The sequence below is a fragment of the Hippocampus bargibanti genome, linkage group LG14, assembly GCF_051943395.1.
Source record: "Hippocampus bargibanti isolate YZ-2025 linkage group LG14, ASM5194339v1, whole genome shotgun sequence".
Classification (NCBI taxonomy): domain Eukaryota; kingdom Metazoa; phylum Chordata; class Actinopteri; order Syngnathiformes; family Syngnathidae; genus Hippocampus; species Hippocampus bargibanti.
Window position 1 is genome coordinate 7,186,661 of NC_142747.1, and position 12,814 is coordinate 7,199,474.

Here is a 12,814-nt window from a genome sequence, read left to right on the forward strand (position 1 = left end):
TTCATACTGTGCATTACTCTATTCTACCGCCAGGGAGCGGCATTGGCAACCTTCAAAATAATAGCTATCCAACTACTGTACTGTAATACATGTACGTCAATGGTTTGAATTTAAAATGTTATAAAATAATTTCTTGGCGGTCAAGCAACGACGAGTTAGCTAAGGAGAGTGAAAACTTTCTCAGAATATCATCAAGAGAAGTTGAAATAGAAAACAAACATTATTTCTTCAATGGAAACCAGTAATATTTCACCTGATTTAAAAAAGTAAATACCGTATTTTCTGGTGTATAAGGCACACCCAAAAGCCTTGCTTTTCTTTAAAAGATGACCCTGTGCTTTATACGCAGGTGCACCTTATATGTGACGTAATATTGAGCCACACAAGTCTCACTACTACTGTCAGCAGCCCCCGACTCCATTTCCCCCTGTAGAAGAAATCGTGCATAACCCCAGCAACTACTGTAGCGCCTTATAATGTGGTGTGATTTCAATTTGGAAAACTCTTATATATTTATATATGATAATTGGAAAACTTTTTTACATTCATTGAGGGTGTGCCTTAACTGTGGTGTGCTTTATACACTGGAAAATACGGTAGTCAGAAAATGGTAATTTATACATCCAGTTACTGTCCAAGAGTGTTTAGATACAGGTGTCGACCATTACCAGTTACAAAACTTTATTTTAATGTTACTAGAGCAATATGAAACAACGGTTCTTTATTTATGTCACGCTTTCATGACAGGGGCACTGTACAGATCATTTAAATTCCCACAAAATACAACTGAACATCAACTTTTTCTTGGTCTAACAAAGGCGGATGCGAGTTGCTTTCCACTACACACACACACACACACACACACACACACACACACACACACACACACACACACACACACACACACACACACACACACACACACACACACACACACACACACACGAATGCGCGTACACACACACTTTTTTTACTGCAATTTTGATGACTTTGTCTAATGTGCTGCCCTCTGCTTTGATATAACCAGAAAGCAGCTTTATATTTGTCAGGTACAAATTTGCTCCAAAGTGCCGTTCTCTCTCCCTTAAGGCATGGCAAATCGCACTAACCAGTGGAACTATCAGGAGGAACAAAGGTGACCTTTTCAGGGTCCGGTTCTACACGCGTGCAGTTTTGTCTTTGTGTTTCTGATGGGTCCCGGCTCCGCAAGGCCGCATTTGCAGGACTCTCCAAACGGCTAGCTGATTCTCTGTGAGCCGGCAATTGCAAATACTGCAGATCTGCATCGCACTTGGAATCGACCATGGTTCTGTGTACCCTCTGCCAGGTTGAGGTACCATTTGAGCAACTGCAGGCGGCCTGGCAGAGCAGCTCGGTATGCCAGCGCAGCTTGGCTATCTCCCGTTCAGTGGTGTTGCTCTGGCGCAGAAGCTCTTTGGTGCGCAGAGTGATGTCCAGCAGGCCAGACTGCCGCAGGATGTTGAAAAAATGGCGGTGGCGGATGCTTCTGCTTTTCTGAGGGCCCCCGTTCGCGAGCGCAGAGGTGGACGGACTACGAGGTGCTGAATTCGAAGACTCCTGAGCATGATGAGAGGATGACGAAGAGGGCTGAGTTAAAGTGCTGGACGCTGATTTATCGGGTGGCTTTTTGCTGGGGTGCGGAGCAATGCATGGGTAGGAGTTGAGAATGGGTAGGTAGGTGGTAACTTTCTTCTCCAAAGGGCAGTTCTTTTCGGAGAAAGGCTTTTGGATTTGGAGGGCGTCGGGAATCAAGCTGGGCTGCTGGAAAAAGATCCTGCGGGCAGCATTGGAATCAGTGGAGACACGGCTACTCTTTGTCCAAAACCGCCGCTTACTTTTTGGGATCTAGAGGGATTGAGAAGACAAGAATAAGAATGTTGAAAACTTGTGATTTCCAGGCCCAAATACAACGTTCACAACTAAAAACAAAAAAAAATCTTTTGTAAGACCCAGAAGATTCTGGGATTCCGAGTTCCGCTAATTCTTGTTTTTGTCTAATCAATTTCCCCATTAAAGTCCAAGATGGCGTCCGAGTATGCAGCCGTCAGCAAGTGCTCTCATGAGCCTGGCTTTTTTGTTGTTGTTTTTGTGTTTTTTTTTTACTCACTTAGTGTTGTTATGCATCGTATGAAACAGATACGGAGTGTTTTTTAGCATTTTTGACCACGACAGACATTCATCAAGGAGGAGACTGTGCTGAGCGGTTGCACCTTTTCGGCAGCATGATTATGCCAGCACCGTTTTTGATTGGAAGGAATGTCGGTGTCATTTGATTGACAGCGTTGGACAGCTCTGGGGCGATTGTGCTTTTTTTGCACCTGAAATGGGCAGCATTTTCACAGCCCTGCTTTGTTCAGCCAAAATATCGGTGTTGTTGGACAGTCTGCGACTTGAGGAGCCCGTGATAAGAAAGAGCATCAGCGCAGGGCGCCGATGTGTATGTGAAACTGTCGCGCCTTGGAATTGAAGCAGATTTACTGTGAGACTATTTCTCTTCATCAATGGATGCTACAGCTTCATGTTTGCTTTCAACATTTAACTTGTAACAGACGTGCACATTTCACCATGACGTCCCTGATCCACTGGTGAAAAGGACGCTGTTGTGTCTAAGATTGAATGACTGTCTGTGTCTTTTGTGTTGTCACATTATTTGTTGTTTAGATTTTTTATTGTTTTGACTTCAAGATGGCGTCGCGAGAGTGGCTGCCTTTACAGCTACTCCTGTATTTTGTTTTTCTACTTCTTTGTTTCCTTTTTTCCTCTTCCTTTCATAACTTTGATGCTGTGAAATGTAAATGTCTCCATTGTGATACTAATAAAAGCTAATCCAATCCAATATAATCCAAATGTGTTTATCCTCTGGAACAACATAATGTTTTTTTTATTTGTGTAGAAAAATGATACAAAAAAATAAGAAATACAGTAGTTTTCCATTTAAGATCATAACAGTCTTTACCTGCTCAAGTGCTCTGTGGTTGAGGATGTAGATGGGCTGGATTGTTTGGCTTCTTGGCATCCATTTAGGATTGCCAGGTTGGCTGTGATCAAACCCCGGCGCACCTCCAACCTCTCTTGCCTGATATTTATTACTCTGCAGGTCTGCATCAGTCCGCCGCCAATAAGCGCCGTTGTCTGGAAATATAATCATTGGTTTGTGAGACGTTTCGATTCCCAACCTCAAAAAGGTCTGGGAACGGTACTTTAGCTGATAAACTACTGAATATGTTAGTGAAAATCAGTCCACGGCAATTGAAAAAAGACAATGTTGTTATTATACAGGTATTTTATTTCAACTCACCGGAGTAGCCAGAGTCTTTTCCGGAGCTGCAGCGGGAGGCACGCTCGGTGAAGTCGTCAGCAACTTTGGTCTCTCTCATCGCCCTCAGAGTCAAACTGTTGCTCTTTTCCTTGGCATTCTTGCTGCTCGCAAGATGAGAACTGGACGCCCCAATGCCATGCTTTTCTTTGACCATACTGGCTTCGGAAGACAAATCAAAGAGCTATTCATCATCCACCCACCTGTCCTTTTTTTAACAGAATATTTCCTCATTGGGATCCCATTTGCTGCTGTGAAATGTAAATTTCTCCACTGTGAGACTAATAAAGGCATATCCAATCCAATCCATATTCCGGCTATCTGTGGGTCACTGGTACACACAGTGGACTGGTCACCGGTCAAAGGAAGATGCACGCCAGTTTGTCTTCATCAGGTCTGTTCAAAGTGTTCCCGATTTTAAACTCATGCCGAAACAGTTCTTTGTTCCACACGATGGTTAGCCTGGTGAGCACCTGCCATGTTATCTTCAACATGGGACGAAGACAATTTTGGTCAAAATCGACTACTTTAAATCAACAACTTTGGGCAGGGATAGTGATGAGCCCGATTTATGAGAACACATTACAGTTGCCCTAAAGAGTATGTGGACATTTTGGAACTGTTTGGAATCAGGAGTAACACTCAAGTTGATTTAAAAAAGGCAACACGTGTTTTGTACAATACGACTTGCAAGGACTTTTATTTCAACTACTAAGGGAGTCAGAAATCGGTTTAAGGTAACATACACTGGCAATTTTATTTCAGGGGCAAATTGCCCAGACTGAAAGATTGCATTTCCGTTGTGATCTCATGCCCTCCGCTGATATATGAATTACAGGAAGTACTTGAAGTTAACCCCCCCCCCCGCCCCCCGCCCAACCCGCCTCCTCCTCCTCCTCCTCCTATTACGGAACACCCAACTTCACAGCCGCCACACTTTCTTCTGTTTGGCACACAAACACAACCACACTCATCTAAAAACAATGATCGTAATAGTCGACAAGCACATCTGTGTGTTACTGACAGGCGTCGTGAGTGTAAAATATGAAATAAATGTAGGCTCGAGCTCATAACTTACCTTCAGGTGTCAATCAGTTATTTCCAACAGTCACAGCAGATTCTCCCTACTGGCTGGATTATACGACGCCGAATAACGCCGTGTTTCACTCTCAGAGCCATGTGGAAAGTATCTGTCAGTGTTCGGGCATAGAAAATCTTCATTTTGTATCGTCGCTTTAAGGACAGTTTGATATGGACGAGTGAATCAAATTATGATTTCTCCGGCAGATAAAATTCCCTGAACGCACCTCACTCGTTCCATTTCAAAATAAAATCGATTAAACATACCAAAAAAAAGCCACACGCATTACGATTACAAATTTTTACAAATTAAATCATGTTGTCATTGTACTCTTAACGGTACACTTACCAGAACTTTGATCCGTCACTGGCACCTCGGAAAGCCTTTGTTTTGAAATATCAATTAGTACATGGTCGAACATATGTGGCCAGTCAACCCGACTCGACCAGTGTTCAGAGAAACAGAATACAATTTTTATTCGCTGGGTCTGCGCATGTCACACAAGGTCAGACGCTGGCCATCCTGCCACTGGAACAAATGTAAGGTGTTTTTCTCGTGTCGGGTGCCTAACCCGAATTGAACCCACATCCACCCGCCTCAAGGAGCTAAACGCTCATTGGTCTTCTCGACAACTACAAGAACCAACCATAGCTTGGCCCACGGAACAAAGACGGAAGTAAAAAAATATTTCAAAAACAACCCAAAAGTGATGGACATGGTGTAAAGGTACATTCTGTTACGGTGTCAACGTTTTCCAAATGCACTGTATTTAAAACCTGACTATCGAGTTAGCGTAGGTTGGGATGAAAGTCGTCAGTATATAACGTGATCCGTCAAAAGCGCAGACGTAAACAAACCCACTAACGTAGCACGCATACTGCGGCTCAGGTCATTTTAGGACAGTTGCTTCCCCTACGCGACATGGAATTAAACGTTGCACAATTGCTCTTGAACATGCTGAGGCGGTATTTGTAAATTCGATTGCGGTACACTGCGTTTGAGAACACAAAAGTAGTTTGCAGCAAACACTTTATTTTTTACATTAAAATTTGAACCATTTCAAACAGCCTACATTCTCTCTACAAAAACAACGGGGAAAGACAGGAATACAAAAAAAATCAATATTTTCTAAACGAGCTGCAATATTAGATCATAAAATGGGTGCAAACATTGGACTAGTAGCAGTGTTAGTTATCATACGAGTCACCCATGTTCCTCCCCAGGTTAGGAGGAGTCAAGATGAACTTGAGTATCATCACTATCTTGCCTTAAGACACAAGTGTAAGTAAACATGCTCAGCAGCACTGATGCGTTGTTAAGACCAGGGTGTCTGCTAACATGCATGGTTTCTGGGGAGGAGAACTTTATAAAAGTCGCGCAGGTCTCTTGCGTGAGCGCTCTGGCTGCAGCGGCGGCCAGAATTTGCATTATTCTCAGTAGAACGGTCTCACTGCAACCAAAGCAGACGCTGATTCAAACGATAACCATGAACAATATGAACACAAATAGCCGCATACCTGCCGGCGTGGATGCTGGAGGCCAGACACCAGGCGGCCTCGCCCCCTGGGGTCAGAGGTTCCTGCAGGACTTGTCGGGCCAGGCAAAGGGCCGCCCCCGCCAACTGCATGGGCAGGAACCCCACACACTGACCCTCCAGGAGAGACAACTCCAGCAGGTAGCGAGCCATCCACAGCGTCTGGTGACACAGATCACAGGTGATGACATTTTTTAATATGCAGTCTGAGATACAATACTGTAGAACAGGGGTGTCAAAATAGTCACTAAGGATGGATAAATATAGGATAAACTAATCAATAAAGATAGGATAAACTAATCAATTTTGCTGCTTCAGAATCAGAATCCTCTCTATTGGCCAAGTGTGTAGAACACACAAGGATTTTTTCTCTGATAGAACAGGCTGCACTAGTATAATCATAAAAAGACATTGCAAATAAGTATGGAGGACACTAATAAAGGCTAATCTAATCTATTTCCTGAATGTAAATTGTACCTCTCTGGAACAACTGAAACAATGTGCAAGGTATCAGGCTAAAGTGATCAGTGGTAGAATAAAATCAGATAACAGTTGTACAGTTGTTATAGAAAATCAGTGAACCATTATAAAGTGATCAGTCGCCATATTTGTAGAAAAAACAAGTGTGCAGTTATGCAGATGTCCTTGAAAGTGTCTGGTGCTGGAGATTATATAGGTCAGTAACAGTGGTTCAGAGTGAGTACAGAGCTGGCGCTACAATGATTATAACAGGATACTGTTCCACAGGGTTGTACAAAATTGCAAAGAGGCACTGTGCTATTATATTTGGGTTACTGTTTAGAGCGTTAATGGCTAGGGCAGGGGTGGGCAAACTTTTTGACTCGCGGGCCGCATTGGGTTCTAAAATTTGACAGAGGGGCCGGGCCAGGAGCATTTGGAGGGAGTGTTTGGGCCGGAAATACTCCGAACAAGTTATGTCCATAATTTATAAAAGCACTTCAAATGACTTCGACTGAGCGTATTTTACAAAGATTCCACAGCATATAGCTATAGTTTACGTTTTAAGACTTGCGCTGAATATATGAAGTCTTGTTTTCGAGTTGATGACGATCCCCATGTGACGTCACGTTTGGACCGCCCTGACCGAGAAAGCGACATACAATGCATTTTGGGTACTTTGTTTAGTCTGAAAACTTCGTGTTAATCCGTGTTGATGGCGAAGAAGGAAAACACATAAATAACGCCATGGTGAATCGTTGTGTGTTGCACCAAGACAACTATTTGATATTCGCTGACACAAATTCCCAGCTGACAAATCAGCCCATTTCCAACGGAGCTTGGGCGCAATCTTCTGCTTTTTCTGGGTGCTACATTGCTGTCATTGACGGCTCGAATTGATATGGGAGGACTCCTAGAATCAATTGCAAACATTTATGCTTTCCTCTTCAGAAGAACAAGAACAAGAAAACATCTTCTCCGAATCTGAAGCCATTGTTTTGATTCTCGAGCAACCTTCTGAAACTGGCCATTTCCGGATTCATTTTGAAGTCATTTTTATTGGTGTTTTTCATTTAACTAAAAATATCAGCCTGCCTGATTTGGGTATTTTAGATGCTATAAAACGTTTTTCTGATGTCAGTGGGAAACAAAAACAAAAAATGGTGCCGGTTGTCCTTTAAATGTAGTATGTACAAACCTCATAGCACAGTAAAAACACTACAACCCAATTTATTAACTGTCTTTCAAATGTGAAAAATATCCCTGATCAGTTAATAAATTTGTCTCAAGGAATATGCAAGATATGGCATTTACAAACTATTTCGCAGATACTTGGAGGAGGAAATGGAAATAGATTAAAATAACATATGCACTGTGATTTATCAAGATTGCGTCTGTTTTTAAGTTTCCATCGAAGGGCAAAGAAATCAACATTTATTGAAAAATGGAATCACTTTCAACATTCAAAACATATTATTACACAACGAAATATTCAAGCTCAATAATACCTACTTGTGTTAAATTCCGCCAAATCATAGATGGTTTGTCCTGACCGCGCGCTCAACAAACTCCTCACTGACGCTCTCGCCTTCACGCGCTAACAAAACACGTGTACCGTCGCCGAGCACACAAACATAGACTACCTGCAGTTGAAATTTGCATACTCGGCTCGGCAGCCAATCAGAAGCCTGCTTCTTTCTTCCGGACTTTCGCAAGCGTTACAAAGTCGTGCAATTGCATGTCATTTTCCAAAATAGATGCACAGAACCTCAAACTAGAAGAAAGATTCAAAAGAAGCTAACAACATATGTGACGCTACAAAACGTAAATTTACATTAAACCGTGACTGTAAAGTGTACGTGAGACTTATGAAAGGGGCTTAGTGGCTCGTAGGAATCAATGCAAACGTTGCATTGTGCACCACAATGACAATCGACTACTGTAGCAAAATTTACAGCCATGCGCATTTGCCGTAAATTAAGCAAGGTAGCATTTGTAGTTGGTGCATTCTTGATTTAAAAAAAAACTTTATACTTTGTGACAATGTTTCTTAATGGGATTGGTCTCATTTTCCTTCAAGTTGGGAAAAATGGGGCAGGCAACTTTTCAGTTATCTGCCCTGTTGTTCGCTAGCTTTTTGTCATGAGTTTTAGACACTGTTTGTACTATAATTTGGGCAAGTTCGGCGGGCCGGATTGAAAAGCCTAACGGGCCGTATGTGGCCCGCGGGCCGTAGTTTGCCCATGGCTGGGCTAGGGGGAAGAAGCTGTTTAAATGCATGTTGGATTTGGTGCGCATCGATCGGTAGCACCTGACCGAGGGAGGTAACTGGAAAAGGTGGCGGGCAGGGTGCGAATGGTTTGATTCATATTCCAACAAGTGCAATATTAATCAAAATTAAAATAAAACATGAGCAGTCACCTGAGCACTGCAACGGGAAATGGAGGCGAGCAGCAAAAGGAAATGCAATGGGGGACAGTATGACAAGTTAAACCTCAGTCCACTGAGGACTTTTCGCTCCATGCGCAGCAGCTGATGCTTGGTGTAGGCATGGTCCATTAGGTGGCACAGTCCAGACACCTGAGGAAAGTAGGGTGGGGGTCGGGGGACACGGTCAAATAAAGTGACCATCAGCTGAGGAGGCTCCAGTTCATATACCTCAGGGAGGAGGCACTCCTCTTTCTTAGCAGCCAGAAAAAGGCAAACGATGGCGAGCAGCTGCAGGTTGGCAGTGGTCACTTTGAGCTGACGAAGGGAGCGGTTGAGGAGGTGGATGGCCAAATAGAGCGTCTCCTCTTGGAAATGCATCAACTCCTGATAGGAAATGTGCACACGCAGCTGACATCTACAGTATGAGCAAAACCTTTGCACAGCTCGATGGAAACACAGGAAATGACAATGACAAGCAATTTTCATGGCGAAAAAATTAATTTGAATAATGGGGAGATTCCGATTAGCTCAATACCCTGTTTCAAAAAGTGACACATTCCAACCTTTTATGTGTCTCAATTTTGACGGTTATCAGACTGCCGACTTGACCTTTGTACAAAAAAACTTCATAGATACTCTCCGTTTCAGGAAGGCTAGTGGATAAACGTACAGAAAACGGGTGCATGATTCATACTCAACTCAATCGCTGCCATTTCCGAATTTATTCGGGAATTGAAAATTGTGACGTCGCGCGCCATTCCCGAATTTGTTCGGGTTTTGGTTTTTCTTGTGGGGGGTGCCAATAAAGCGCTGGTCAGACCTCTGGAAATGTTTTTCCCTTCCAGGGGGGGGCAGCATTTGCATTTTTGTTATGGATGCTTTGTTACAACTTTAGCTGTTGTTAAAACGCTATATAAATCAAGATGTATGTATTGCATTTTGTACAGCCACCCTCATTTCAAGGTCAGCCAAACCCATATAACTTAGGAATTAACTTTTTCCTGATGAAAGAAGAGAGTCTAAGGTTTCTAACACTGTATTGAATGTTTATCCAATCCTAAAACTCAATATTCTCCGATTTCTGCAATTTGATTGAAAATGACAAAAACCCTGGCACTGGAGTGGACACATTTTTGCACATCAGCTGGCAGTGAATGAGTTAATAGTTGAAGTTATAATTCCATTTTTGCGGGGTTTCAAGTGGCATTATGGACATACTTGGCTGTGTGTGTATATAAATAAATATATAAATAAGTGAAACAATAAATACAATTGGTCACTTACATGGACCTGAACGAGCCAGTCAACCAGGATCGCTCGAGTGGCATCGGTAAAGTGTCGCGGCAGCTCAGCGTTGGGCAAAGAGTGGCAAGTTTGACTTCTCTGCGCGCACACAAGAAAGAAACTTTCATTGAAATACGCTTACGGTTAAAAGAGGTCTGGAAATGTTAATATATTTGGCAAGTTATTAGGGATCTGTTTTTGAAATGCTGAACAAAAATGCATAGTGTGTCTTTCAGCTCAGCCTCACCATCATGTCTAAGAACATTTCCCACGCAAACGTGCGGTCCCATGTGAGGTCCAGCTTCTCGAGGGCAATCTCCACTTCATGGCGCAGCAGGTTGGGCACAAGGGCCTGGAGGCTGGGGAGGCACTGCAGTCTTTGAGGGCAATGACGCAAAAGCTCCTCCAAAAATCCATTAGCTGCATGTGGATCGATAGGTGGATACGCAGCGGAAAGTACATGTGAATGAGTGCTGCGTTCAACAACAGATGATCTCTATTTTGTTTTAACACCTTTGGCAGGACCGATGCTGGAAGAGGAGAAGGCCCACACCTCATCACTGAACCCTACGCAGATGCCATTCATTTTGGCTAATAATATCCTGTCCTGCAAAGAGGAAAAAGTAGTCTTCTATAAAGAGATGGTTATTGGTTACCAGCGGAAGCACACAATTCATACACCACCCAAAAAATAAATCAATCCGAGTCACAACAAATTGCTGGGTGAAAATATTAAGACTTGAGTCTGCCTTCCGCCAGAGAACTCAGTTCAAACTGCACCAGCTAACTTTTTAAAAATAAAAAAGGCCAACAGAAAAGGAAGTGACAAACCTAAACAGTAACTGGCTGGCTGAAAGAGATGTTTGGCATGAATATAAAAAAATAAGTTCTGTGTACTCTAAAGTGCAGTACATGGATGTATATTTTAAAAATAACACCAGATTTGTCAAACATTAACATTAATGTATTTATTTATGTAATAATAATTATATGGGGACTTGTATGGAACCTGAAAGGCAACAGTTTGACCCGGAAGGTGGTTATTTCAAAACCCATTTTTTGGAGGGAATTGAATAGTTTGGAATTTAGACAAATCATTGATCACATTTAAGACATTTTATTATAAGATGGATTTAAGTTCTGTACAGTATAGAGTGAAGGAAGAACAGACACCCATCTGGGTTCTGGCTCCCTCTTTGCAGCCACCAAATTTGAATCTGACATTTCCGTTGTCTGCCAGCAATCTGTGGGCCCAAAGACAGTCGGCAAAATTCTAACAAGGCCTCGCCTCTCGTCCACCTGAAACAGATAAGAGACAAGAGGATTGTTTCATTTTTTACAAATTAAATTCATGAATGCAAGTTGCACTACTGGCTCTCTTATGTGTACCAATCCAGATAATATTGTCTTGCCTTGAGAAAGCCAATTTCGCATCATAGTTTTAAATTGTTTTCAGATACCCTCCATTGTCGAGTCAGTAATATGGAGGAAAACACAACTCATGCAATAATAGGGATACGGACAACGATATCACTTGATTAAGTGCAGTTTAGGATTTAACTTAAATACGTAATCACACAAGTGACAAGGAACATAAAAATTCTGTGATTTTCAGTGGAGGTTGTGGGGGGGGGGACGAAACTAATTTATTCCTAACGTGTATTTTCGAGTCCAAGCTAACCTTGTGTAAGTCCAGCAGAGGTTTGGAGTCGCAGAAACTGGTCCTGGCCATGTTCACAGCCGGAAACGAAGTTCCTTGCCGGTCCACTGCAGCTACTTACGCACAGGGGTTGAAGGAGGCCTGTAACACGAAGAGACGCCATCGGTCGCTTTCACCGACTCCAATTATAAAGGTTCTCAGGTGGCCTCGACGGGAATGATTGGCTTGGTGACGCCACTGGCCCGGAGCATGATGACGACATCCGCTCTCACCTATCGTTAGATTTGAAAAATAATTGCGACAATAATAACTAATCAAGTGGCCATATAACATAATGTATATTTTGTATATATCTTCTTTGGTCAAGGGTGGACAACACACTAGTTATTTGAAGTGAACGACTGGAGCCGGCTCTTAAGAGGGAGCCGACAACTCCCTCGTTTCCCTTCGGTTGAAGTCAAAATCACGTGATTAGTCAAAATCGACATCACACACACACACACACACACACACACACACACACACACACAGACACACACACACATACACATACACTCAAGTAAGGATGAAGTGGAATACTTACGGGGCATCGTGATAATATGAATCGTAGCTGTTCCAACGTTGGACAAACAGTGTAGACTCTACACTGTTTGTCCAACGTTGGAACAGTTTAGAGATTAGATACTCTACGGTGTAGAGTCTACATTGTCGAGCAGGGGGTCACCAAACTATGGCCCGCGGGCCGTATTCGGCCCATCAGCACATTTGGCCCAGCCCCCTGAACAATACCAGAGATGCTATCAGATTTTTTTCCCATTTGGCCTCCAGAAAAATAAAAAATCATTTTACAAGTCAAAGGTCGGTTTTCGATAATTATCGGTTCCTATTTTAATCAATGTATGTTGTTTATAATTGTGATTGAACAATACAAGCACGCCTGCTCACAATAGAACGCTAAAGGAGTCAGTCACAATGCGACGCGACACAAGAAAGTGATGTATGAGGAAGTGGAGGGGAGTCCGGTGGTAC

General features: G+C 42.8%; 2 protein-coding genes across 7 annotated transcripts; both read right to left on the bottom strand.

Annotated features, from left to right (window-relative positions):
* Positions 1–875: 875 nt before the first annotated feature.
* Positions 876–5,003, bottom strand: LOC148888125 (uncharacterized). Of its 4 annotated transcripts, XM_089014384.1 has the most exons (6): positions 4,767–4,979; positions 4,416–4,527; positions 3,680–3,733; positions 3,320–3,495; positions 2,978–3,153; positions 876–1,866 (listed from the first exon to the last, which is right to left on the bottom strand). In XM_089014384.1, exons 4-6 carry the CDS (start codon positions 3,492–3,494, stop codon positions 1,105–1,107), a joined length of 1,113 nt encoding a protein of 370 aa, XP_088870510.1. In that variant the 5' UTR covers position 3,495; positions 3,680–3,733; positions 4,416–4,527; positions 4,767–4,979; the 3' UTR covers positions 876–1,104. The 4 variants fall into 4 exon arrangements, with proteins under 4 accessions (XP_088870510.1, XP_088870511.1, XP_088870509.1 ...); XM_089014385.1 differs by lacking the exon at positions 3,680–3,733 and having other exon boundaries at positions 4,767–4,977; XM_089014383.1 differs by lacking the exon at positions 3,680–3,733 and having other exon boundaries at positions 3,320–3,499; positions 4,767–4,973.
* A 133-nt stretch (positions 5,004–5,136) lies between these two features.
* Positions 5,137–12,459, bottom strand: ccnp (cyclin P). 3 transcript variants are annotated; one of them, XM_089013853.1, is made up of 10 exons: positions 12,369–12,459; positions 11,807–12,057; positions 11,272–11,424; positions 10,639–10,732; positions 10,373–10,545; positions 10,126–10,224; positions 9,070–9,225; positions 8,833–8,991; positions 5,936–6,114; positions 5,137–5,868 (listed from the first exon to the last, which is right to left on the bottom strand). In XM_089013853.1, the coding sequence occupies exons 2-10, from the start codon at positions 11,855–11,857 to the stop codon at positions 5,643–5,645; spliced, it is 1,290 nt and encodes a 429-aa protein (XP_088869979.1). In that variant the 5' UTR covers positions 11,858–12,057; positions 12,369–12,459; the 3' UTR covers positions 5,137–5,642. The 3 variants fall into 3 exon arrangements, with proteins under 3 accessions (XP_088869979.1, XP_088869981.1, XP_088869980.1); XM_089013855.1 differs by lacking the exon at positions 11,272–11,424; XM_089013854.1 differs by lacking the exon at positions 12,369–12,459 and having other exon boundaries at positions 11,807–12,152.
* Between the last annotated feature and the right edge of the window lie 355 nt (positions 12,460–12,814).

Coding starts and splice junctions, on each gene's coding strand:
- LOC148888125 (XM_089014382.1), bottom strand. CDS start 4,839: ATGTTCGACCATGTACTAATTGATATTTCAAAACAAAGGCTTTCCGAG. Junction 3,500..4,766: donor AGTGACGGATCAAAGTTCTG/GTAAGTGTACCG, acceptor TGTCTTCCGAAG/CCAGTATGGTCAAAGAAAAG. Junction 1,867..2,977: donor ACCACAGAGCACTTGAGCAG/GTAAAGACTGTT, acceptor CAATCCCTCTAG/ATCCCAAAAAGTAAGCGGCG.
- ccnp (XM_089013853.1), bottom strand. CDS start 11,857: ATGGCCAGGACCAGTTTCTGCGACTCCAAACCTCTGCTGGACTTACAC. Junction 10,546..10,638: donor CAGCATCGGTCCTGCCAAAG/GTGTTAAAACAA, acceptor ATCCACATGCAG/CTAATGGATTTTTGGAGGAG. Junction 5,869..5,935: donor TCCAGCATCCACGCCGGCAG/GTATGCGGCTAT, acceptor CTTTGGTTGCAG/TGAGACCGTTCTACTGAGAA.